General features: G+C 40.9%; 1 protein-coding gene across 1 annotated transcript; it reads right to left on the bottom strand.

Moving 5' to 3' along the window:
- Positions 1–212: 212 nt before the first annotated feature.
- On the bottom strand, positions 213–25,912 carry MYOM3 (myomesin 3). Its single transcript, XM_069875525.1, has 36 exons — positions 25,792–25,912; positions 25,565–25,639; positions 24,742–24,901; positions 24,345–24,502; positions 23,123–23,218; positions 22,398–22,486; positions 18,943–18,987; positions 18,587–18,727; positions 18,065–18,226; positions 17,649–17,790; positions 17,358–17,557; positions 17,004–17,057; positions 16,559–16,686; positions 15,763–15,946; positions 14,707–14,881; positions 13,948–14,069; positions 13,112–13,299; positions 12,826–12,952; positions 12,191–12,369; positions 12,004–12,118; positions 11,579–11,735; positions 11,083–11,192; positions 10,567–10,611; positions 10,297–10,433; positions 8,552–8,696; positions 7,270–7,329; positions 6,523–6,590; positions 6,163–6,273; positions 5,423–5,510; positions 4,091–4,129; positions 3,462–3,567; positions 2,488–2,651; positions 1,832–1,868; positions 1,699–1,721; positions 1,553–1,608; positions 213–864 (listed from the first exon to the last, which is right to left on the bottom strand). Exons 1-36 carry the CDS (start codon positions 25,896–25,898, stop codon positions 601–603), a joined length of 4,257 nt encoding a protein of 1,418 aa, XP_069731626.1. The 5' UTR covers positions 25,899–25,912; the 3' UTR covers positions 213–600.
- Positions 25,913–26,853: the final 941 nt, after the last annotated feature.

Raw genomic sequence — 26,853 nt, 5'->3', positions numbered from 1 at the left:
AGGATGGAAGGAGCTAGGTCCGTCTTGGTAGCTGTCCACTCAGTCCTTATGTGTAAAACATGTCAGTGTGTTTAGAAGCTGAATGTGTTCCTCTGTAAAGAACCAGGCTTTGAAAACATCATTGCCTTGTTTTCTTCCCATTTCTTCCTAACTTTCCACACACAAGCCAACTGATTTCAGGATAAATGTACTTTACAACAGTCTGAGCCATCACCAAGGGTAAATGTTTAATATACACACACGAGCATTTGTCAGCCACAAAATAATCAGTAACACGTAGTGATCTGATACAGAAAAACTCCACCAAAAGCCTGGTTCTCGTTTGTGAATCCTCTGGTATTTCTCACAGGGATTTACTAGAAGAAGGTTTCTCTGTAAGGTGAGCATGCCAGGTGCGTGCACGCACACACATGCATGAGAATTGTTTCCTAACAACTACTGCAAATACTTAAATATTACTAACATAAAACCAGAGCCATGAGCCTGAACTCTAGGGCGGAAATGCTGAAAGGCATCCAGAGGAGTTAAATTCATTTAAAATGTGATGAGACATAGTTGACAAATTCGTTTAGGCTTTTTTAGTATAATCCCATCTGGGATTTACTCTTCTTCCATTCCTATTGGTATCTCTCCATGCTTATAGACACTGATGGTAACCTGCCCGATTTCAGAACCATACTTGTTCTTGACATGGATGCTGTATTTTCCAGTGTCTTCATTGCAGACTTTCTCTATGGTAATTGTGACAACTGTCCCCTTCACATCCATTTTGTAACGGTCTTTAAAGACTATAACCTTCTCATTTTTGAACCAAGTGATTTCGGGGTAAGGATCTCCAGATACACAGCAGGTTAAACACAGGGTCTGTTGTAAAACAGATAGTAGAAAGAGATTATGACGATAAAGTGAGCAAGGAAATTCAGTTGATGAGAAATTAAGAAAAATAAAAATCAATTATGAGAGATTTTCAATGGATGAGATTCCATGACTGTCCACTCTTTTCCCTGATATCCTCCAACATAATCAGATTTAACCTGACTGAATTCACTGAGCTTGACTCATATTTGTGCTGCTGTCTTTTTATAGCTTTCATACACTGTGAAGCGATACTTAAATAGGCAGGTAGTGAATTTGCAATTACCTGACAGGATTTTATTCTGCCTGTGTACCAGTAAAGGGGAATGTGACTCAGAAATGTAAGCAGCAAGTTTATATGATGAGAAAATCAGGTCTGGTACCTAAAGGCCTTAGTCTTATCCTCTGAAATGGGAAGACAGCAGACAGGATTTGGCTGTGAAACCGATCTAGGATGCAGTAATGTCTGTAACCTGGGAGAAAGGTTCCGTGCCACAAAGAGCACCTACATGTACAGAAGCACACGCGTGTCTGGATGCACAGCAGTGGGGGGCTGATGGAATTGTGCTTTGGCCATTGCAGTAGCTCAGAAAAGCTGCTGGGAACAGAGGAGGGGAAAACAAGTAATTTTCTCCCCATCAGTTATTCTTCTGTGTCTGTGCAAGGGCTAATTATGCGAACAGTTACTCAGTGTTACCTTATCCTCCATGATGGTGGCAACATCTGGCAGACCTTGAACAACTCTGGCACGACCTAGGAATGAACAAATATAACCTTTTAGGTTTACTTATCAGTGTACTACTTGGCTTTGTTCCATAGAAGGAGGGAAATTAATTTACTTACACTTTTCTGCTACTGCTGCTTCCCTGAGAGAAAGAAAATTATAGTGGTTTTATTTATTAGGCATTGTATTCTCAGTACAGGATGTGACACTCAAAATAGATTTAGCTGTGAAAATATGTAGGCAGCAACTTACTTTAGCCTTCTGTGCTTAGCCAGGGCATCTTCAAAGGCTGCAAGGAATGAAAACGTTTTAGGGAAAGTTGCTGTTTATTTCATTTAACTTGGTAGATGGAACATAAATGCATCAATGTTGGAATTACAGGTATTTGTACGCACAGATCTGTGTGATTGTCATCTAGACAGTATCTGTATCTGCCTTACAGAGGTATGAACCTATTTAAATACTACTGAAATAAGTGTGATCTAGTACTCCTTTTCCAAAGAGAATTCCAGAGGAGGAAAAAGCCCTTCAACTTTCAACAGTTTGGAAAAGCCTTTGTAAACATGGAGCCACATTCTCTTTTTCCACAATGCCTGTAAGCTCTGGTGGCCTATGGAGGAATCTGACACATCCTAGGAGCAGCTGCCCTCCCACTCATCCTTTCCCAGGGAGTGCCTTATGCTATGGCAGCAGGCTTTGCTGCTGTGCAGTTCTCTCCCCTTGTTTCCTCTGACTTCTATGGGCACTTCACTGTCCTCCTTAACCCGATTTCCCAGCGTGTTGTCATGGAACTGTGGCTCTGGTTCAGATAAAAAAAGACAGGAATGACTGCCTCTGGTTTGAAGGAATCTTGGAAAGCAGCTCAGGTGTATCTCATTCCCATGGCAGCAATGTTCGACTCAGATTACCTTGTCCAGACAAGTCAGTTGACAGTCTGTGAGAGGTGTTCCCATCAAATAACATCAGGGTGTATTTTCCCTTATCTGCATCTGCGGGGTTCAGTATGTGAAGCCAGATCTGATTCATTGTGCTCCCAGCTTTCAGTCTGTCATGGCTTTCCAGTTGTTTCTCCCTAAATAAACAATATCATTGCAACAGTATTGTGTAGAGCTGTATGCATTGGAGTGATAACTTTTTAGGCCTATGCTGGTTAGAATAAGAGAGTGGGAGTCAGGACCTCACTGTTAATTTCATGGGGAATTATATACTCAGTCACGAAAGTCTCACAGGGCATCTAGTACTTCTAGGCAGTTTGCCAAGACTCTACAAACTCTACAAAAGACCTCTTAGTTCTTACTTATAAACGAGATTAAATAGGATTTTGATGTTGAGTATTTGTAAGCATTCAGCCCTATAACAATATTGAAAATCAGCCCACTTATCAACCCACCTGTGTGGGTGGTGTCTAATAAAATACCATTTTTTTTATGTTTTCAAGACATGAGGCTAAATTAGCTAGTGTTTGGAAATAATTTTGTGATGTTTGGGAGTATTTGTTATTCAGAGCAAGGAAATAGAGTGTTTTAGGAAGTACAAAGTAGTGGAAATAAAGAATGTGGAAAAAAAAACAAACCCAAACTTCTTTCCTGTCTATAACAAAAGTGGCAATAACTGAGCAGTACCTTAAACACATTGTTATTATTCTAGTAAAGTTGGTCACTCTTAATTATTTCTACAATGCAACAATAAGAATAGTGTGACTGCCTACTTTGGAATTCCCAGGCATGCTTCAGGATGCAGATTGAATTGCTTTTTAGTCCTTATTTGGACAAATCTGCCATTGTGTTAAAAAGCTATGGGTTCAATCCCAGTGTGTTTAATTTTGATGATAACAAGTTACATGTGACTCCAGAAGCCTTGCAAATATCTTTTTGGGACTTACGTGTGATACCAGGTTGCTTTCATGTAGTCAGTGTAGTACTTCACATCTGTGTAGATTTTGATGCCTTCTTCAGTAGGCTGAATTTTCAGAGGTGTAGCAGAAAGAGCTGACAGTGTAATTGAAAGACTGACATTGAGGAGGACATTCAAGAGTGGGCAATTTGATATGTTACACAAATGAAATCCCAAGCAGCCTATTAACATTTCTCTCTGGAGAACATGGCTAGCTGAAAGCAGGATGGTATTCTGCCTCCTGAAGCCCCCAGGTCTTTTAGCAGCTGGTAGGAAAATGTCAGCACCTTTTCTAGAGACTTGGGTCTGGAATACATCTCTCATAGACAGAAATAGTGCAACTTGGCCAAATTCACATGGCAAGTGATGTGACAAGGAGCAGGCTGCTGGCACATAAAGCTCACAGAATTAATTTGTAAGTGCAGAGGGTTTTATATTCCTGGGTTTATTTAGTGACCATCCTCCTTGAGAGTTTGATGGTGCTTCTAATACTAAATAAATAGTAAAGGGTGGTGGTGTATGTGATCCAAACCTGGGGACAGCTACTGAGCAGTTTGCTCTGATCGTGGCACCCCACCTTTCTCCCCTTCCATTATTACTTATGAGAAAATGACATACCACTGATCCTGCACAGCTCCTTGAGGAGATCTTCAAAGGCTGCAAAGACATAAAGAGTTAAGTGTCTATAAATTTGGGAAATTACATCTGATCTGATTGATGCTGAAGGGACTGAAACATTGCTGAGCTTTTAAATGTGGTGCTTGACAGAATTTATAATGCAGTCATAGCTTGATAAATTACTATATATGTAAATGACAATAGGATGTCAGAATTGTGTATTTATTTTCCCATTTCCAGAGCATATTCAGAATACTGAAAAGTGGAGCAGGAATCTCCAGTAACGTGTAATTGGTTTTCTACCTGATGTTGTCTTTAATGCCTGTTCTGTCATTGTAATTCAGCCTACGATTTTTTCACTGGTGGGGGATGCAGTGTGGAAATGGAAGTTTGTTCTCCTGATGCTTTGGAGGACTGACTGAAATGAAGTACAGTATGGGCAGGTGAAAAAAAAAAAAAAAAAGCCCTGAGATCAGGTAGAAAGGGGACTTCTGCTCTTTGGGGTCTATATAACTCTTGCAGAATGAAAGATTATTTTACATAGTGCATTTTATGACTCCTATCTCACGTGAAATACTTGTGATTTTTAAGATTATTATCATATGGGGTCTGACACAGAAAAATGAGACTAACCAGGAGTGGGAGGGAGAAGCTAAAGAGATGTGTACAAAACGTATTCTGAGGCAAGACTCGGCTCCATCACTTCACCCAGTATGAGTAGACACGTATTCAAATAGAGATGTTTTCTTACCCTCAGTTGGAAAGTGTCTCTATGCAAAAGCGAACAGTAAGTTCACATCAAGTTTCTCGTGAAACTGAAGAAACCTGTGGTGGAAACTTTTATTATCAACTGAGGCTTCAGGTGAAGAGATCCCAAAGATTAGGCTAGTGCTCAAAGGACCTGATTTTTGTTGGTAGAAAGAAAAGCAAAAGCAATGGAGATCCTCTGCAGCCTTTCAGAAAAGCACCTGCAGAATTGCATGGAACATTGGCAGCATCACACGCAAATGTGTGTCAGCTCAGAGGGGAACTATTTTGAAGTTGGTTGTAGTTGATTTTCTTAATTTGTTAAGTAAAAAGTTAAAGGCATAGTCTCGTTTCTTTTTGTGTCAGACCTCATACCTATATATATATATAATTATGTGCTGCTGTGGATCAGGAAACTCTACATTTGACAAGTAACTTTTAATGCAGGTGTAATCCCTGTAAGAGCATGTGAGTGCAATGCTAATTAATAATGTGGCAGAAAGTTATGGAATTGTTTTTAAATGCAAAATTAATCCGAGGCAGAGGTGTGAATGTGTATTACTGTCTGATGGAAGGTTCTTTTACCTCCTTTTGCAAGATCAAGTTTGGTGTAGTCCTCTCCTCGATCATCTGCAACAAGTGCTTTGTATTGGCCCTCATCTGCTTTGGTTATCTAGCAAACACACATGTACATATGAAATATTTATTAAAAAAATACAAACCAAACCCCTAAACCAAATCTCCCCCTGAAATTTCACATGTCAATGAAATAAGGCAGGACTTGGAAAATAGGGGGAAAGCTGAGATTTTCTCTTCCCTCCCAGTGAATTTGGCTGGTTTGATCAAAAATGAGGACAAAAAAGGCATTTCTCCCCAGAGCCTCTTTTAAAAGGTTAGAATGGGCTCTGGTTCATTCTGAATTGATATGCGGCCAGTTACTGAGAGTTAATGTCTCAGCTTTTGTCTCTAGTCGCTCTGTACCACTGTTTGTGCCCTCGGTGGTGTAAGGTGCAGGTATATCTGGGACTCGGTGATGGTGAATGCCCTTTGCTTGATAATTTTTCTTCTTTTGCTTTGCCAATGCTGTTAACTTCCAGCCTGCAGTGTTCCTGCTGGTCCTCGGGCCTGTGTGAGCAGAGATTCCTGTTCACGTACATTTATCTACTTGTTTTCTACAGGTGATTCGGCTGTTTGAAATTAAAGTGAAAAATCAAACCCCAACAAGATTCAAATTAGCCGAGAGCAGGGATTGCACTAAAACTCATCTGTGTTTTTTTGCGTTTCATGCAATCACCCAAGCCTGTGAGTTGCTTTATATTTTTCACCTTTTTAATACGAAGAGTTCCTATCCCAGTCTGTGGATCGAATGCACCGCCTGCTCGTACTTTCTTATTGAAGAACCATTGGAAGCTGGTGTCCTTTCTCAGGTTCGTTGCCTGTTGGAAGTCAACATTTAGAAGTCAGGGTCCCAAAGACATTTTATTTCTGAATGCCTTCTAGTATGGAACATTACTGGCATTAGAACATAGCTGCAGAATCAAGAAACTTCTTTATTTAAATTTTTGTCCACGACATACTATCACTTAACTTTCAGTGGTCTGCAAATCAGCATTTGGATGAACACTGTTCATCTACCCATCTAAAAAGGAATTCAGACTGCATTTGCGTCACCCAGCTGTATGTACCTTGCAGGTAAGGAGTGCTTCACAGTTCTCAGTAACTTTCCATTTCAAATTCTCTACAAAATGTGGACCTGTAAAAGAAAATACATCTTTTGTAATATATTTCCACAGCTCTGGAGAGTTGTCTAGAGAAACACCTCCATCTAGTGGCGATTCCCAGCACTCAGGTTTGCAAGGAATGCTTCATGATCCTGTTTTGCATGCAGTAAGCGCTACGGTTTAGAGCATGTAATTATTGCTGGCTGTGCAATGTCCTTAGGTAGCGTGTCGTTGTTGAGGAATCCCATCACAAAACGTAGCTAATGGTGTTGTCTAACCAGTCCTTTGTGACTCCACTTTGCATCAAGTCAGTGTAGGAGTCAATAGAGATTTCCCAGGTGAATTGCAATAACATAGAAAAGCCACACACTTTCTGATTTTCCTCCTGGTTCTGGGACGGTAAACTGAGGGACAGATTACTTCATAAACACTTTCATCTTACCCTCAGTGTCTCTGAGGACAGGAGTCCAGGCCTATAGTTTAGTGAGGTGTCACATTTGTTATTAAGTGAATATTTGTAATAGAGTATTTTGATTCTTAAGAGTGGGGCAGACTGTCTCAAAATACGGAATCTTATCTGAGTGTATTCATCAGCTTAAATAACACACTTGAAAAATATTATAGAGAAAAGGATTTAGAGCACTCAGTGAAATGGCTTCGCTCAAGTTTTGCCATCCTGTTAGCAAGTCATTAACCTTTAGCTTTTCTTACCCTGCATTTTCTTCCATCCTCTCTGTTTTGCGTCCGCCTCTTCTGCAACTTTAGCAAAATCTATGAGAACACCAATGGTCAAAGTCAACAACCACCTGGTATTTCTCAGTGTAACATTTAAGAAGTTTCTGAATAACATAAAAGTTATTGTCACTGGGGTTGTGACATTTGTTTATAAGACATCTCTGGTGCCCAAATTACTTACGTTCCCCCCTGAGAACCCTGAGCAGATCAGTGCCATCATTCTGTCATTGTGCTGATTGCTCAGAACCTAACATATATTTTTATTAAAACAAGAGTTTATTAAAATGAAAGACTATTATGTATTTAGGAAATTAAATAGGAGCTTTGACCATACAAAAATGTGGGCTAGAAACCCTGAACTTAAAATGTTTAAGAAACACACAGGAAGGCAGAGAGTGTAGAATTTCTCTGTTTTGGACAACCACATGTAACTTTAGTTCTCTCTCTTTCCTTCGTTGTTGTAAAGAAAAATGGGCACTTTAAGAGAATGATTAATCAAACTTATTTTATATCCTGGACTTAGCATGTCTGAATCACTCTGTGAAAGTGCCTGTGTTGTCCACTGGTTGTAAAGGGAGTCATCTGGGCTTAGCATTTTTTAGACACTTTCCATTCAAAAAGTTTGGAAGCTTCAGGGCACTTGAAAGCTAACTGCAAGAACTGAGCATAGAGATGGACGCTCTGTGGGAAGTATTTGAATGAATATCTTGTTACTTTTCAATTTTTAATTAATTAAAAAAGTCTCTCTGTACTGGCAATTATAAGGACCCTGTATGTTTCTCATTCAGCTTTCTTTCAGTACAATTGGCACTGGTTTTTTTATTGTGTTCAGTTTAATGCAGTTGACTCGCTGTTAAATACACTGAATTTTCAAGCTGGCACTGTCTTGAGATAAATGAATACATGTGATAACATATGTCGTACTGTTTGCTGCCAAGACACAGTTTGCCATAGCAAGTTAATATGTAAAACATCTGAAAAAAATAACTAGCGTGGTATGGGATATTTTGCTTTAGCAAACCATTTTTATCATTAAGGACCCCATTTATAAGACCAAAAGCTTCAATTTATGTTAAAGAGAAATTCAGATAATTTCTTACACGATTCCTGGACTTTAAATGTGCACTAAAATAAACAACTTGTTCTCCCCATTCCCGGTGTGCCATTGTAACTGTTGGAAATACTTTGGGGCCTTAAGTACATAGAAAACTTTCCACTGAGCGTGGCAATCTATATTTGATCCTGAATTTCCACTTACGTTCATCCACAAGAGCTAGGGTGAATTGATTTTTAGCTTTTCCGTCTTGCAGCTGAGCTGTGTACATCCCTTTATCATCATCACAGAAATCCTGGATTATCAGTTCTATGAGGCCTTTTCCTTTGACAAAGTTTATTTTATGTGTCTGTGTAAAACAAAGCAAATATCATAAATGGATTTTTTCCCACAGTACAACTGTTCCAAGGCCAGATCCTGGCACAGCATCTTCCACAACACTCAGACATTATGGTCCTTTTATATATGCACCCTCATAGACATCCCTCATCTTACAGGAGAAATGAAGTCAAAGCACTTGCATGTGCTGTATTCTGGGACTCATTTGTTTATGTACGTAGATGCAGTAGAATTGCTTACTGCAGAACTTTTCTCTGGGAGAAAGTTTCTTCTAAAAGGTAACACAATACGTTCTTTTGTGTTGGATATTGCAGACTTTTCAGCTTACCAGAATCTGTATGATTTTTAGTATAATAGAAGTGTTGCACTTAATTACACACCTGTGGCATGTAATTGCATATTTGGGCAATGATGAGTAATATTACCACCTCTTGACATTATGCAGCACTACTGAACCTTCTGTAGGTGCACCCCAAAACCTGCCAGATGCTTAAGCATAAGTATCATAATTATGCCTTGCTGCGTTGTTTACTCGAAGAAATTATTATTGTGACAAAGAGCTGAACAGATATTTTGTAATGGTGCGTAACCATGTCAGTTCTCCAGAGTAGAAAAGACAGTTCTTAGAGCAAACAGGGCCCTCAATGAATTTGCTATGCATTGTTTTAAAAACCCCTGACATCGCAATAACAGCTCTGAAATTCTTTGGCCTAGTCCTGTCCCTTTGTTTTGTCTGTTCTTGTTGTCTTGGCATTGCTGCACGATATTTAACTGAGAGGCGAGTGATTTATATTTTTCTTCATTCTTAACTGTGCTCCCCTCTGGTCCTGTCATTCTAAATACTTTTTAAATGTTATAAAATTAACTTGGTATGGGAAGACAAGGAAGAGGCTAGGACATTTTTTGAACACACCGGAAGGTGGGAGTTTACTGTAACACATGATGCAGTGTTATTTCTAGTGCCTCAGGCTGAGAAAAAAACCACTCTCATCTGCTCTGAAGATTCATGAGATATATCTGCATTCAGTTCACAGAGATAGGGTGGAGAGCCTGCAGCTTTGCCTGGTAAAGCAGAAGACGAATATCCCGTCTCATTGTGAGGGATGGTATTTCTTTAGTATCCATTCTAATGAGTTGAGTTTGTTCATTCAAGGCAAAACTCTCTGCCCTGCCATGTGTATGTATTGCTAGGTGAATTACACATAGCTGAGGTTTGTTGTCAGAAAATTCCCCTATGAAAGGGAAGCCTCTGCTGCAGCAAGGTTGTCAGTGGTAGCCTCTCAGGTCGGGGTGGATAACAGGAAATCTGGATAAAGAGGGGATGCTCTCTGAGTGTTACCATGGAAGGTTTTGCTGCACAGAGGAAGATTACACTGTCTTTAGGAGCAGCTGTGCTGCAGCCTCAACTGATTTGAGGACTGGACAGCTTAAGAATCAGACAGTTTGGCTTTCTGCTCATGCACAGTGGAAAACCAGGCCTTAGTGCCTTCCAAAATGACACATCAAAATATCTGATGGGAACTGAGAAAGTTGGGAACATACAGGCTTGCTCTATCTCCCTGTCTGGCAGAGGGAAAGTAAATCAGAATTAAAACCAAAACAAAGCATACTGGAGTACTTGTAAGCTCCTTGTCATTGAAGATTAAATGCAGTTCCGCATTTAGTGATAGCTTTTCAACCTCCAACCACAGCCGCACTTCTCCTTTCTCCAGAACGTCAATGTTCCATCCAGATATCAGCTTGATCACTGGAAAATAAAAGAGAACCACACAGGGGAATTCATAGGCAAACTTCAGAATTTGGCTGAACTAGGGTTTATGCCTGGGTTCCCCTTGCAGAGTCTGTACATGTAGCAGTGGCTTCTTACTGGTTCCACTTACGTGGGTTCCTGATTTCATGGCTGCGTTTCAGTAGCTTGTCCAGATCTGAAACACATAGAAAAACAAAAAGTCATTTAGGTTAGTACAACTAGGCCAACCCAAATTCGTTGTATCAACTTCTTTTATTTGTGTCAAGAAGGAGATAATAAGTACAAAACATCCCATAGGGAGGAGGACTAGGAAAGGTTGTGATGGTCATTCTTAGTTATGTCTGAATAAAGTGTTGGTTGTATCAGTTCAAGAAGCATGTTAAAGAAATTTTACATTGCTGTCATAGTATAACTGTGTGTGAAATCTGAACTGTAATGGAAAGATGACCTTCCAGGAGCATGGAATCTTTCCTTAGGGGCCTGTAAAAGAAACTACCCTTGAGCCTTCAAGGAATGGGAAACATCTTTCTAATGATGCTAGTGTCATTATGTTACTATTCCTCTCCAAGAAATTTTCCTCTAAAGTTCTACTATTAGAAAATTACAGCACATTAGATTTTTGTTCTTGTCAATTATTAGTCTTTACCTTCTTTTGTTAAAGTGCAGCTGGCAGAGATATCATCGTCTACATCCATCACCTCCACTGAGTATATACCCAGATCCTTTTCAGAGGGGTCTTTCAGTATAAGCTTAGAACTTAAAAATAAAAATAATAAAAATTATGTTTTCCTCCAAAATTATGCCTTCTGTAACAGAATGCAATATATTTGACACACCTGGAACATCAAATATTGTGTTCATTGTCATTTACATGTAACACTGAGGAGCAAGGCAGAACTTTAGCAATATGATGGTCGATGCTTCCCTTTTGTGACCTGAAGGTTGCACTGAACACCCCATTTCATGGTCATGAGAGCTGAGAATCAGGAACAGAGATTTGCAGGAGTTCAGTAGAATATATGTATTTTAACTGAATGTTGGAAGGAGAGGGAAACATTTGGCTTGATATTTTTCTCATTGTTTAATGTGTTCTTTAGTCAACAGTCAACAATTAATTTTTGCAACATGTGTTATCTACTCACTTATTGCCTCTCTCTTCAGCCTGAACTCTGTCAGAATCTAGTGGTCCTTCATAGTCCTTTGACCAGATAAATTCAGAGGAGTCATTCTTTTCAGGAGCTTCAAAAGCCATGTAAATGTACCCCTCTTCATCGACCCCAAGTTCAATTTCATTTGTACCTGTATGATTATAAAAAAACAAGCTACAAAACTTTCCCTACCAAAACAGATCGGGGCTTGGACTCTGGGCGTCTAACTGAAACAATAATTAAAAAACCAAACTCAACATGTACAGTTAGAGTAAATTAATTTGGGCAGTTTGATTTGCCTGCCATTATTTTGACTGAGGTTTGTTCTTGCTCTCAAACACATAGATGGTGTTTCATAAAGCAGTTTTTTACTGGAATCACCATAGTATTTAGAAGCTCTCACAGTTCTGGTTTCATACCGGGTTTGGTTTTAGCTACCACAGGATCTGAGGGGAGTGAAGGAAGTCCAATGCCAGCCTTGTTCAGTGCTCTCACTCGGAAAATATAGCATTTCCCTGTCTCCAGTTCTGAAACCTGCAGGAAACAAAGGGATTAATGTAAGACTAAATGAGGCGCAGCACTTGGATATTAAGTGCACATACAGACCTTCATATGGGTGGTGGCTACGAACTGCTTATTTATTTGTTTCCATTCCTCTGACCCTTCTTCACACACATCTACGTAATAGCCAGTGACCAGGCCTGCTCCTGTGTACAGTGGTGCTTCCCAGCACAGCATCAAGGACGTGTTTTGGACTTCAGTGCACCTCACATCATAGGGAGGGCCTGTTGAAAGGAGGGCAGGCTGTCAAACAGCAGCATTAACAAATGCATCAGGTGCACTTGGGTTGAGCATGAGATAGGAGAACAGAGCCGTTATGATAACAACTGAATAGTGGGTCTACAGGGCATGCTTTCTGTGCTAATTAACTATAGAGGAGGTTCTAGAAAAAAAGCGTACATCGGCTTGTTTCATGCTTTGGTGTGGTATGCAAGGACATTATGATATTAGATCCAGATTCTTTGTTCTCTGAAAGTGGGTGCTGTATCTGTGTGAGGCAGAAATGAGAACCCATATCTGACTTGGAACTTTGCTAGATGTATTGGTATGCTTTTCTGTAAGGAGCCACCCTTATAGGGATCTATAGTTTCCAGAAGCCCCTCGGATTCAGGGAAGAGTGAGGGGATAACTGTTATACCCAGCAATTTTTTTTCTGGCTGTTGTTTTTACATAAGAGATACCTGGTTCTGGCATCGTCCATTCTTCACATTTGAACAGGTCGCTGAGTTCAGACACTTCCCCAACACCAACCATGTTCATCGCACAGGCACGGAATTCATAAAAGTGACCTTCCTCAAGGTTGCTGACCTTTGGGTTCCAAAGTGAAATAGATTATTAGTGCAGCCGTGCGTGGTGGTGGTCTTGTGAGGGCAGGAAGACAGTTCTAGACTAGGAAACAGCTTAACCCTTGTTATAGCTGCAGTTCCCACTGTGCTTAAAAGACAGTATTATATCTGAAAAGAATACCGTGTAAACTCGCTGGGGAATTGGCTTAATATTGACTTCATGCCAATCTAGTTCAGATGCATCATGCTGATCTAGGAAATAACCCAGAATCTTTGTTCCTCCCTTGCGCTTTGGGTGTTTCCAGCCGATGGTCATTTCAGCCTTCCCACAGTTTAGAAGAACAAACCCGTATGGTGCTGATGGACAAGCTGTACAGCACAGGGAGAGAGAAAACAAGGTATTGTTCGTTGCAGGTTTGGGATCTAGGGATCAGGAAAAGAGATGTAGGTACAGGATAAACTGGGCTGAGGAAATCTCTGTATGCTCATAGCAGATTTGATTCTATTTGTGTTAAGATCCCATAATACCAATTTTGCAGGGTAAAAGTACTTGAAAATTATCAGGTTCTTATTTGGAAGTCACAGGAAAAGTCATGGATGTTTCTTGCATGTTACTTTATGTTTTTTCTGATAGAAAAGATGGAAGCAGTGGGTTTGGTAAAATAGAGAAGATGGAGGGTTAGATGCTGACTAATGCGGTTGGTAGGATTTTGTAATTATCCTGGAGTAATACATAGTACTGATTTCAAGATAGCAGGATAACTGAGCACTTAAAATGGTCACTTTTACCAGTACCGAATGAATCCTGAAAATGTAACATACTGCTAAGTCAAAATGCTAAGTAACTGTGTCCACCCTTAACAAGAATAATTAATGATGGAAGCTGCAGCATACAAGAAAAACAGTTCCCCGTTGCCTTCCTTTGCCTATCTGCCCAGCATTACTACCACTACATGTAATAGTAGCTATGCATGATAGGTACATTGGAGGGATTTGACTTGTGTGCATGTTACTTACCAATAGCTGCCCTTACAACAATAGGGTCTGTTTCTGGTGAGCTTTCGCTTAGTCCTGCCTCACTGACAGATTTCACACAAAAGACATATTCTTTTCCAGGCTGCAGCCCAGGAACAGTAAATCTAGGAGGGCAAATGAATATTTGTGTGTGACTGTTCAAAGTACAGGTAACCAACCAGTCTGTTGAACAGACAGCAATACATTTTAATAAGGCATTGTTACTTACAGAAGCATTATTTGCCATTGCAAATTAAAGTGCACCATGTCAGTGCAGTTCAAACAAATCAGACAGTAGGTATAGCTCAGATGGAGAAGTGTCACACTGCTGGCTGGTGGTATCGGTAGAATAAATAGGACTTTTCAGTGAACTTTGTCTGATTGACATGTCACCCCCACAGCTAGAGAGGTTTTCCAAAGTCTTTGTGTGACACCGACTTATTCTGCTGGAAAACAAGCAGAAAATGGCATATGGTTCTGCTGGGGCCACAATTTTTATGCCTTCTGCAGATCCAGTCTATGAAGATATGTGCAGCCTTTGCTGTCAGTCTGGCTTTGGATGTAAAAGCGAGACTTTGAGTGATGCTTAATTCTAAAAGAGGATGTGGTGTTTGTGTGTGTGCATGCCTTTGTGTGTGCAGTAAAGGCAGTTCTTTTTTTATCTGAAATAGGACTCCAATCATAAACAGAAGAATCCAAGTTCACAGAGAATCCAAGTTGGCACCCAGTCCTCTCCCAGTGGAGTATAATAGCTGGACTTACTCATTACATGTCACGGGCTTATTATTTACAGTTTGCCATTCCTCTGTTCCAGTCTCCTGACAGTATATGTAGTAGCCAAGAGGCTTCAGGCCATCCTTTAGCTTATCCCACTGCAAAACAACAGATGTCTTGGTGTCTCGGAAAGCTAAAACCTGAGATGGTGGTGGCAGAGGAGCTAAAATAAATAAATAAATAAATAAAAAACAGAGAAAAAAAGGGGAATTTAAAATTTATAAAGTAAAAAAATATATAAGTGAGTTGACCTGTTTGATTTATTCAGCTTTTCCAGAGGTTCACTTCCAAATTAGAGTGAAATACCACGGGCATTGTCCCAGTCTCCTGCCTGTGTTTTTATGTTGGGGTTTGCCGTATCTCATACTTCTCTCCCTTACAGCCCGTTGCTTTCTGCAGGGTTACACTGACTTAACCTTCTCTGAAGCAGAGGAGAAAGGAGACTTGTATAGGAAGTCTCACGTGACTCCACCATGAAATGGGACCTACTGCACTCCTTACAAGAAGCATAGGATGAATGGGCAGCGGGCAGCTTTAGTGTGGGAGAGTGAAATAAATGAAAGAGTTAGTGCTTGTCTCTTTTCACAGTGGAAACGTGGGAGTGAGTCTTTGCATCTCTTAGTTGTCAGCCCAGTCCAGGAAAAATACAAAACAAATCAGGCCTGCGAAAACTGCTGTTCTGTCTGAAGCCTCCAGAAACAGGCTTCTTCAGCAGTCCTGTTGTCCAATCCAACACTGGTCTATGTAACTGCTTTTACAGTGCTGGAGGCGTACTTGAATTAAACACAGGCTTCAACTGTCTCTTACTCTATTAAATGTAACTCCCCCATCATTGCTTGGTTAGATTTACACTGCACCGACCAACTGCAAAGTAATTAAACAAGGATCTAAGGCTTTAAGAGATTTCCTGATATCAAAGCAACTGCTGTGTAATCATATACTATGAAGTTTCAAGGAAAGAGGGCAAGGGCATCCACGCATTGCTTCCATACTGCATCTCCTTTTCCATAGTGTTAGGGTAGAGCATTTTAAGGAAATAATTACCCAGTTTTGCTCCAGCAGTTACAGGCTCACTGGGCAGGGACGGCTCACTGATTCCGTACTTGTTAACAGATCGCACGCGGAAACAGAATGATTTTCCTTTAACAAGATCAAAGAGTGCAAATCTTGGGGAATTAACTGACATATCCTGATTAACCATTTGCCAGGAATTGCTGCCTGCAATCGACTGTAACAAAAAAGGTGATGATTTACCATTAATGATGTAACACCAGATTAAAATGCTCCTGAGTAATAACAAAATTGATCTTTACAGGAAAGTAGTTTTAAAACTAAACAAGAAAACCAAACAAAAAAAGTAAATTATATATTCCTTGTTGATACACCAAAACTTTTCTTCCCTGGCAACAGAGGGCCCTTTTGTGGCAGAAATGGTACAGCAGGTGGGAAATGAGTATGTATTAAAGGAGATCAATAGTAGACACTAATTTAACAGCAAAATGCTTCGAGGGAACAGGAAAATGAACTATTGTGCAGTTCTTCCCAACTTTTCCACACTGAAGGCCCATCAGGCAGGAACACATTTTGCCTTAAAACTTTGCTACTGTTCGGTGATGTAAAACTTACTTGTTTATTCTTTGTTAATTATTACTACTTGAGGTGGTGTTAAGAGTCAAGATTATAGCTCAAATAAACTGTGGAGCCGGAAAAGGCTGAGCAAGCCATTTTTGTGTCTATAATTTTGCAGGTATTGAGACAGGGAATAACCTTGCCTGTGCTCTAGACAGAAATAAAATATTCTGTTCTGCAGTTTCCCTTCTATGGGATATTATTTTCTTACCTTTTCCACATAATAATTCAGTGGCTCCCTGCCTCTTGGATCTGGTTCGTCCCAGGCCAAAGCCACATAATCTTCTCTGACCTCACTTGCATGAACGTTGGTGGGTGGCAAGGGAGTTTTAATATGTTCTGTGGAAAGTCAGAATAGGCTCTGCTTTAATTACAGCACAGCGGGAAATGAAGTTGTTTTAAAATGGATTATATTTTCCCACTATAAAGTAAGGTTCTTCAATATGAGGGAGGAAATGTAAACCCTTTGGGTACATACAGGCAAACCAAGATTATTACAGAAGGCTCTGGTGTCCAGGACAGTTGATGATTCCTGAGCAGCTTACAATGATCTTTCACCATGTATTTTCCTAAGTGCGTTTTATCCAGAGTCATGTTATTACAGATTTCATTGTGTAACAATCATTTCTCTCTGAGAGGACAGTCAGTATGCTTACCTTCTAGCTCATCCTTGAAAATTTCAATTGTCCTGCCTTTGTCATATGGAATAACTGCAATGTAAAGCAGGGCAACATTAGCTGCTGAGAGAAGTTGCTTGGGCCGTCTCAAAAAAGGCAGAGCACAGGACTGTGTCATTTTGTTCTGTGCGTAATTGGATACATCTATTACACATGCAATGAAATGTTGTAACTGGTATTGTGATCATTTTCTGTTCAGACTATTACCAGTGTGTGTTCAGCAAAGGCATTGTAGTGATGTTTGCGAGTGCGGACAGTCTGGACTGCATTCAGTTCTGCCTGCGGCCCTACTTTGTACTTAGAAGAGAAGATTGTCCTGGTTTTACTACAAACCTGTCACTCTCTTGTCCTTGCTGGGGTCATACGTCGTAACTGGATTACTGGATTTTGATGGATGGCTTATGCCCTCTTTATTGACAGCCTTTACTCGGAACTGGTATGTCTGTCCTTCAGCAAGGCCCAAGACAGGGTACCTGCAGGTTCTCACAGGCCTGTCATTGCACGGGACCCAGTCCTCTGACCCAGCGATGCACCTGAAATGAACACAGCCCCTGGACTTCCTTCCTGGTTTTTCCACAACATGATCATGTTTTTGTTTTTCTCAAAGGTCATTAACATACAGACCTTTCAATATAGTATCCCAGGATCGGACTTCTTCCATTGTCACTGGGTGCTACCCAAGAGAGAATCAAGCAGTCCTTATTTACATCATGGCATTTTATGTTGAGAGGGGATCCAGGTGCACCAGCAGTTTCTGCTGCAGCATCTATGGAAACACCAAGGGATAATGGTTAGATTTTTTCTTATCTGTACCAAAATTTTCATTCAGCACCATAATTTTATGTGTGTAAGGGCCTACATCCCAGTAACACAAGTCATATTTTCTAGTGCCTAAATCACTACAGAGAATAAGATTTAGACATTTTGATCCATGCACAAAACTGGGAGACATTTTCTTGTGAATGAGGTTGTGAATTCCTTTATGCTAAAGTATTAGGAAAGGATCTTTTGTACTAAGTAGGATAGAATCCTGTTTATACCTCTGACAAACACATAAGTGGTCTGCTCTTTATATCCATCCAGCAAGGGGACATGGATAGTGTAGAATCCCTCATCTTCTTTGTAAACACATGACACCCTCAGAGAAGCCTCCCAGTCTTGGTACTTCAGTTCCTGACATTCAGAGTTCTGCAGCAACTCCCCTGTGAAGCATGAGAAGACAAATTGCCAGCAGAATGACACAGAATATCCAAAATTTTTTTTCACTGTAGAACTGCTGGCTTTTCAAGCACTCGCTGCTTTCACTGTATAGAACTAAGGCCCTCAAATTGTTCTTGTGAGCAGAAATGTCATTACCTCCAAAACATTTTAGTGGTATCCTCCTTTTACAAATAAGAAAAATACACAAATTAAGTAATAACATCTGGTGCTTGAGAGGAGCTAAAAGCACCTCAAGAATCCTGAATTCTCATTCTCTTCTGTGAACATTAAAACACAACTATGACTTCAAATGGTATTTTCCTATAGGTATGTGTATATAAACGTAGCAGCTGCATACAAACCGTCTCTGAACCAGGTAATGTCTCGTTGGTGTTCAAGTAAATCAGAAGAGAAGTAACAGGAGAGGGTGAAAGGCTCCTTTTCTCTTGAAAATAAGGGTGTCAGAGGAAAAGCAAAATCTGCCTCCCTGGCCAGAAGGGATCCTGTGAAATAAGAGTAGAAGTCAGCGTGATAAAGAGGCTTCCCAGAGCCTTCCTCCTGATAGTATTTTTAGTGTTGTAGATTTAGAGTGCTCCCTGAGCCTTGCACTTTTCATGTGCAGTCAGGCTAATAGGAAAAGCTATAGCTTAGAAAGAAACAATTAAATTGCTTCAGGCTATAAAAATAAAAGAAATAATAATAATGGTCATTTACTCACTTCTGTATATTTCTGAATCAAACCCTGACTCCTTTCCATAATATTCTGTAAGACAAGAAGAAAATGCATTTAGGAACTCTCATGCCAGTGTTTATTTTCCCCTCAAAAAACACCCAACGATGCTCAGCAAATTTTGTTTTTCCCTCAAACAAGCTTTTAATGTGAACCTTCAAAGCATCATCATGTGGTAAAACATTAATGCATCTGGTGATGATCTTCACAAACAACTGAGGTTGTGCCTACATAGGAAGTTGTTCATACGACTGTTCTATATAAGTAATACTGCTTTACATGCTCATATGTGCAGGCGGTTATGTGTAGCTAAGGAAGGCTTGTTTTCATTTTGGCTTCTGTCTTTTTAAGCTGCTCTAGAAAACTTACACTGAATAAAAGCATGTGAACAGAGAGCTACAGCTTTTGTCGTAGGAGTGTACCAATATGGTAGTGTCCAAGTCAGGAGTGTGGCAATCTTGGATCGCCCGTAACTGAAATGGTTCAATAACGTCCCTGTTTGGAGACAGAGCATGACAGCTACTTACTGCCACATACAGCACGGGAAAGAAAAAAGTGTTGGTGTCATAAACATTACTGAAAGTGGAGTTTGGCCAAAGCTCTGGGTTTAAACTGCATTCACAGAGGAAGATGTGGGCTTCTTGAAGACTGCCAGTGGATGGGACTTCAAGCTTCAACCAAAAGAAAGGATGTCTGTCCTGAGACACTGTGGTAGTTCATGGAGCCGAGGGAAGTGTGTGCCCTACCAAATCACTTGTTTCAACAGCCTACTTCAGTAGGGAAGTGTGTTTCCTTTTCAACAGCCGTGGATTCTTTGGAGGCATCATATGTGAATGCTGGCCCACTCTGCCTGATCTGGCCTGTGGGAAGTGCTGGTGTCCCAGCACAAAATGAAATGATTTGGAGTGAAGTCTAAGAACGGATGCTCTGAACACAGGATGAAATTGAGATATTTTCTAATAAGCTGGAAGAAATGCATATAGAATAATGCCTAGTTTTTCAATGAGTGAAGCTTGGCAGTAGCAGAGCTGTCCCGTAAGCAGAAGGTGAGGACTGAGAGTTAACAGCTGAACAGGAAAGAATCAGAAAGCACAAGGGGCAAAGCAAAGCCTCATGCCAGGTCCTGTGAGAACCTCAGCAATGTCTTTAGGTAAAGGGAACTTCTTCTGTAGTAACCATAGATCCTTAGACCCTTCCCTGGCATCAAGGGCATTCCAGACAGTGTGGGACCAGCAGAAGAGATGCCAACAGCCTGCCTGGGGGATGAGGAATGTTTCCAGTAGAGGCAGGATTAAGGCCTTGGTGTAGTCTCTATTTTCAGAATGTTAAATGCAAATAGCAAAAGGAAGAGTCACGTTACTGGGATGGCATTAGACAGGGTCAAGAGAGAAGGAACAGTGGACCTCACCCGCAACCACAGGAGCAATGTTTGGAAGCTGTTTGAAATGCTGTCAGACCCGATGAAGGACAGTTTAATGAGGCACTTGAAGGTGAAAAGAGCAGTCCCATTCAAGGGTTTCTGTGCTTTTATTCTATCATCATGCCTGCTCTGATCCTAAAGATGCTGATGGAAATTGGTAGAAGTATGTGATTATTGCCGTGGAATTTTTTTCAGACAGCTGCATCTGCTTTCCAGCAAAGGCCTAGTTCCTGAGTTCTGGACATAGCTTGAGAACGTTCATAGAAGGGAAGCATTGCATACCTGGTAACTTCTGCTGTATTTCTGCTTTAGGGTAAGGGGAGTTAGGAATCTGGGAAGGCTTGCAAGTGAAGGTTTTCTGGGCTATTATACATTTCCCTTTAGAATTGCTGTGTGCTACGTATTTCCAGATATGCTGAATTTTGACATTGTGTAATTACCTGAAAGATATCATAAAAAATACACTTCTGCTATGATTCTGGAGTCACATTCGTCTGTACACTTTTGTGTGCCCAAAGAGTAGTCAGGTGTGATCAAAACATGGCATGCAAAGAATAATGATGATAACATAATCCATGACTGAGCCAAGAATCTATTAAAGCACTAACAGTAAAGATACTGCCTAAATCAAAGAAGACATCTATCCAAAAAAAGTAGTTCCAGCTGGCTTTGCAATTTAATCAGTCAAAGAAACTCATCTCGTCAGGAACAGTAAGATGTCCAAAGCAAACCTGTTCCCTTCCTATTCACCTGTTACCATTTGATTTACTCCCTTGACTCTGTCAGTCCCTCTGAAGTGGTGACTTGTCTGCCATTCTATCAGCAAGCTTTTGATGACAAAATTGGGGTTTTTTTATATATATGCATATACATACATGAGATGTGAACAGCTAAACTATGATCCTATGAAACTACACTGCATACTTCTTAAAGCTTGCTATAATGTTTCCTTTTAATTACTGGTAGTTGACTTCCTTTGCCATATGTCTGGGTTTGGCTTGTGCACAATGTGTATCTGCAGAGCCTATGCCAGTTATTTTAAGCACAGCACGGATGAGAGAAGACAGTCTTGTATTTCATAGAATCATAGAATAACCAGTTTGGAAGAGACCCATCGGATCATCAAGTCCAACCATTCCTATCAATCACTATGCCATGTCCCTCAGCACCTCGTCCACCCATGCCTTAAACACCTCCAGGGAAGGGGACTTGACCATCTCCCTGGGCAGCTTGTTCCAGTGCCCAATGACCCTTTCTGTGAAAAACCTTTTCCTAATGTTCAGCCTAAACCTCCCCTGGCAGAGCTTGAGGCCCTTCCCTCTCGTCCTGTCCCCTGTCACTTGGGAGAAGAGCCCAGCTCCCTCCTCTCCACAACCTCCTTTCAGGTAGTTGTAGAGAGCAATAAGGTCTCCCCTCAGCCTCCTCTTCTCCAGGCTAAACAACCCCAGCTCTCTCAGCCACTCCTTGTAAGACTTGTTCTCCAGCCCCTTCACCAGCTTTGTTACTCTTCTCTGGATTTGCTCTTGGTACTTACGGATTTAAGAGAGAAATATGGTGTTCTATGCAACAGTGCACAGAGAAATCACTTTGAAAGCTGCAGTACTTGTTAAGCAGTTTCTAGCTTATCTTCAGAAATGCAACAGATTTTCTAAGCCTATTATGCGTTTAACTGTATGGCTGTTTCATATCAGTCCAGAATAAACAAGTGCCTAAATTTAGTAAAATGTCAGCACAGTGGAAGGACAGCTGTGTCTATGTGGAATCTAAATGATTTTGCCTGAGTCCAGAGGAGACTGAGAAAGAGGAGCTGTTGTATCAGCCCTATACATTATTTCACCTGGTTGTGCTTTCCCCTCACTAATAACTGAGAGAATTCTTCTCTCTTACTAACAGAGTGCTCACTTCTTTCTCTGTTTCTACAGAGTGCTTATATGTTTCTATCATATAATGTATATCATAGAAAATATTTTGAAGAATCTACAGAATTTGTGCATTTTAAACCAAAGGAACATTTTCTACTTACTCCTGACAAGCACTGTAGCAAATGAATAAGCCTCGCCGTATTGATTCTTAACTTCAACACTATATTCAGCAGAATCTTCTATGGAGCACCTGGAAGGAAAACATTTCCCCTCCATTTAGGTTTCAGTTGTTCTCGATACTTCACAGGTCAAACTCCCCTTTAAGCCCAGAAGTTAGAAATGAATACCTGTTTTTCATCAAGAAGCTGTTTTACTTTCAGTTACAAGGATTACTTACACTTAGTGGTCAATTTGGTTTTTTCTCAGTTCACAGAAGCCAAACATTTCAAGTAATGAACAAGCAAAAGACCTGTGGAATGCTTGGTTCCACTGCAGATATTCACGTTTCTTTATTTTATGCATAATTCACAGTTTTTGAACTGTCATTCTGGTTACATTGAGCCATCCTAAATTGCCATGGTATGTCTGCTCAGGAAGGGCTCTTAATGTGCGTGGCCTTACCCTAAATGAGAATGTTTTGGCCATACCTAAAAAGAGGAGCAAAGATAAATACGGCTCTAAATGGTTTTAAGTTTTTTTAAAAAAACTCATGAACTGCTGTTGTGATTGCAGCAAAGATTTAGCTCAGACACAATGCAGTAGAGTCAAGCAGGGTCAGATTCCAGAGAAATTATCTTTTTTTGTTTCGTGTACACAAACTGGGAGTGTCAGGAGAGCAGGTCTTATTCAGCTGAAAAAACAGCTCAGACAAGAGCACATACATTACCTGCTGATGTGCAGGGTCAGCATCCCAAACTTGTTTTTTATCTTGTATTTTCCTGCTGGGGCAAGGTGAGGTTCAATACGAATTCCATTTTTAAACCTAGTTGAACACAAAGGAAACATGCCACTTAGGAAAGGATGGAGAAATCGACTGGTAAAATTAGCACTGTGGTTTAAAGTTAACCATGTCAAACACAACAGGGGTGCGACAGAAAACAGGAGTAGACACAATCCCCTCTTTTACAGGTCTCCTTGCAGCTACCCTAGATCCCCTCCCATAGGCCTGTGTGTGCCCCTTGCCCAAGGCTGCTTGCAGACTGCATGGGGCAGTTTAGTGTTGGCTTGTCACTTCCTCCGCAGTTTAGTGCCCTGCTTTGCAGGTTATGTGAGGGAGTTTGAGCAGATGTCTCTCTCTTCCTTATGCTCACTGTGAGTCTGTGTGGGGGCTCATATTCTCTTTGCTCTTTGAATAATTTTAAGAGGTTGATCTGGAAGGACACAGGACATCAGGAGCTCTGACAGCAGCAGAGCTGGCTGCCTACAAAGTCATTTGTAATCCAAATGTTTGCATACTTCAAACCTTCCATGGGAGTAATGGTTCATCACTTTAACAAACCGACCAAAGTACACTTTTCAAATTGGGTCTTTTTTTGAGGTGATCTTTCATTTATTCCTGTCCCTCTGTTATTATTGGTAAATGCCACAGTCAGGCTTAGTACATAACACTTCCTCTCCTGTGTTTGGTAAATATTGAAAGCTGAGTAAATGAAAGAGTTGGTTTGTATTTTACAAACCAGTTTAGTGCTGAAACTTGCATGGTATCCAAGGTAGCTAAGCTTTGATGATGGATGTGTGTGGGGGTGTCTGTGTGTGTGTGGTGATTTAGTGCTGGCAAGAGATTCTGGTTTCTGAGACTTAAATCCCAAGTTTGCCTGCAGGACAGAGTACAGCAGCAAGGGAAGCAGGGATATATACGTGTATATCAGTCCTATCCCAGAAGGACACCCGCAGGACTGTCCACTGCCTCCAGGACCCACTGAATTCTTAATGTCTTTCCTGGTCCTAATAGAGGAACTGGGGAATTGAAAGTCTTTTCTGTGGTTTCTGAAGTTGTCCCTTCCTTCTTTCTAGCCGGACACAGGTGTTACTCCTCTGGTTGCTGTGTGAGATGCACACACACTGTTAGCCACATGGGCAATGTGAGTCACTGCTATACACTGACGTACCAAGTAACCTGCGGTGGTGGGGAAGCCAGGACTGTGCATGCCAGCTTCACTTCCATCCTCTCCCAGACCGCGTGTACTCTGAGGGGGATCCAGAACATAGGTGGTCGCCCCGAATGCCGCTCAATGTATTCCTTCTCTACACATGCCTTTTCTACAGCCTGTGACAAGGATAGACTATGTAAAGGCAACAGAAAGGGACTGTGTTCTAATTTCACAAATTCTTTTACAAGAGACATGTGATAATGCTTCAGTGGCAGGAATATAAGGCCTTGTCCTTATTTCTAATTGTTTTGAGGTTATCCTGATTATGTTTTCTATCCTCTCCAGAATGCTAGTTAGTCTTCGCAATTTTAATCCTGTTGGCATTTCTGGTACCAATAGAGATGTCTGATCTGACCTTCCTCCGAAGGGCCTTCCGGTCAGCTCTCACGCGCAGCAGGCTGCAGTTCTTAATAACCTCCTTTTCCAGTTTTTCCATGTCATTCCCAAACCGAACTCTCTTTTGCCCCCTCTGTTCTAGCTCTAGGATAGCAGTTTCTCTTCTTAGCTTGTAATCCCTGCAATAAAGGATGATAAAAGCCAACTGAATTTAGGAGAATGCTTTTTATTTCATTTTGGTCTTTATTGTGGTTTTATAGCACATATTTTTTACTAAATCAGAACAAATGTAAAGTTTGCATGTAGTATGCATATGAATGTCTGGCAATTCTGCCTCACAGAAACCCGCAGCATGACCATGAGAGATAATACTTAAGTGGCACAAGAAGAGGACCCACTACCTGACCACTTTTAATGCTGATCAGGGAACTGGGAGAAGGATTAAAGAGAAGAGGGATGTTGCTAACTACTTAGATTGTTCAGCCATCACAGAAAGATGAACAGCCATGTTCATGGCCAAGATTTTCTAGGAAAGAGGAGAAGTTCTGTCTGTTACTCATTTATTAACCTGAGTGTTTTTTCCATTTGTTCCTATGAAGTCTGGTTTCCCTTAAGCCCTTGTGTGTGAGCAGGGCAATATTACTCATTATCGCAGGTACCAGGGCAATAGAATTTTGTTTCCTGCATTTAATTAAGGACTGGCATTTTTCATTTTAAAAGAAGAACCTCTTGACTGAACCTGCCCTTTTAGTGTCTGGCGAAATGGGTTGGAACCTGTGAGCCCTGTTTGCAAAGGCAATGTTGCATGCAGTGGTTTTGAGTTATAATGATTTCTGACTTACTGTGGTATTTCAGAGGTCAAGGCAAGGGCAGCTGCTATCAATATCTCTGAAGGGCTGCAAGTCTCTTCTTCCTCACTTCCAGAGGCAGATGCATGTAAAAGAATCCAGACAAAGCTCCATAACTTGATAAACTCAAAATTCAAGACATCTGTGAATGCTCAGTACCGAGTGCAGAGAGTCCCGTCTGGACTCTATTTACTTGGCCTTTCCCTAACTCTGTGGCTTACCTGGTTTTGAACTTTTTCTTTCTAGTCATGGAGATCATTTGCAAGCTCTGTTGCCTCTCCTCCTTTTGCTCCTCCTCTCTGTTGTGGAAGAAGGTTCGGGTTCCCATGCTGGGAAGTAAAAAATGACCTTTCTTGCTGGAATGAAATAAAACATAAAGTGGCTTTTGAATAATACACCTTAACAGAATCTCTTCAAGTTATCGTTAAGTCCTTGCTTTGCTTTTGTGATTCAAGGGCTGTGGATGAAGGTTCTTGCAATACTGTCACCTGTCATTCAAATTATTTCGTGATGCTTCTGTGAAAAATAGTATCAGGGGAAGAAATGCATAGTCTTTAAAGGCTGCTGAAGCTGTAAGAGACCAGTAATTTTGTGGGTATATTTATTTTCCTAGGACTGATCTTATGCCCTAAATCTGGTGGTTATTCTTCCAGGGAGTTCTGTTAGGTCAGATCCCCAATATAGCATGCAGACAAATGAGGAGCATCATGAGGAGAGAGATCAGAGGGATGTGGGAGATCAGGGACAAAATAATGTATGGAACATCAGCTAGTGAGGTATGGAGAAGTTTAGGAGATAAACAGATTTGTGTTCTGCAGTCGATATTGCAGGGGATGCTGTGATGCCAAGTAGCCTGTGACCTGCCACCGGGGTTGTGGTGGTCGCACTGTGCTCTGTGCCAGTGGTGAGATGAGGCAACGCTGCTGATCCAAACACCCAGGCTGTTGTGCAGGCATCACTTGGTGTCTGCGGTAGTGGGAAAACCCAAGTGAATTTTCTGGAATTAATATTGCAGCTGTCATTGCCAAAACAGAGCATGTCTTCAGCCTGTATTCCCATCTATGCATCTGGGCTGACAAGAGCAGTCAATGTTCAGTATTTTAAGGGCGTGCTTTCTGCAGTTGTTTGAGCGCATCCTGAGAGACTAGTTATTTCTTTGTAGGTCTTTGAATAAGGTTGATAAGGTTGTAGGGAAAACATAACATGCTTCAAAATGTTATTCTTAAAGGAGCTGCTCAGTAAACAGCAGGGTTTTCCCTGGAGTAACCTTCCCAGAGGGATCC

Source organism: Phaenicophaeus curvirostris, chromosome 23 (genome assembly GCF_032191515.1).
Source record: "Phaenicophaeus curvirostris isolate KB17595 chromosome 23, BPBGC_Pcur_1.0, whole genome shotgun sequence".
In the NCBI taxonomy this organism is placed as follows: Eukaryota; Metazoa; Chordata; class Aves; order Cuculiformes; family Cuculidae; genus Phaenicophaeus; species Phaenicophaeus curvirostris.
Note: the sequence above shows the minus strand (reverse complement) of the source record. Positions and strands in the feature narration are given on the sequence as shown.

Excerpts from the sequence above, each read along its gene's own strand:
- MYOM3 (XM_069875525.1), bottom strand. The coding sequence starts at position 25,898 with ATGGGAACCCGAACCTTCTTCCACAACAGAGAGGAGGAGCAAAAGGAG. Across the intron at positions 6,591-7,269 it reads AGGATGGAAGAAAATGCAGG|GTCCACATTTTGTAGAGAAT; the intron begins GTAAGAAAAGCT and ends TTTCTTTTACAG. Across the intron at positions 5,511-6,162 it reads GAACTCTTCGTATTAAAAAG|ATAACCAAAGCAGATGAGGG; the intron begins GTGAAAAATATA and ends TGTGTTTGCTAG.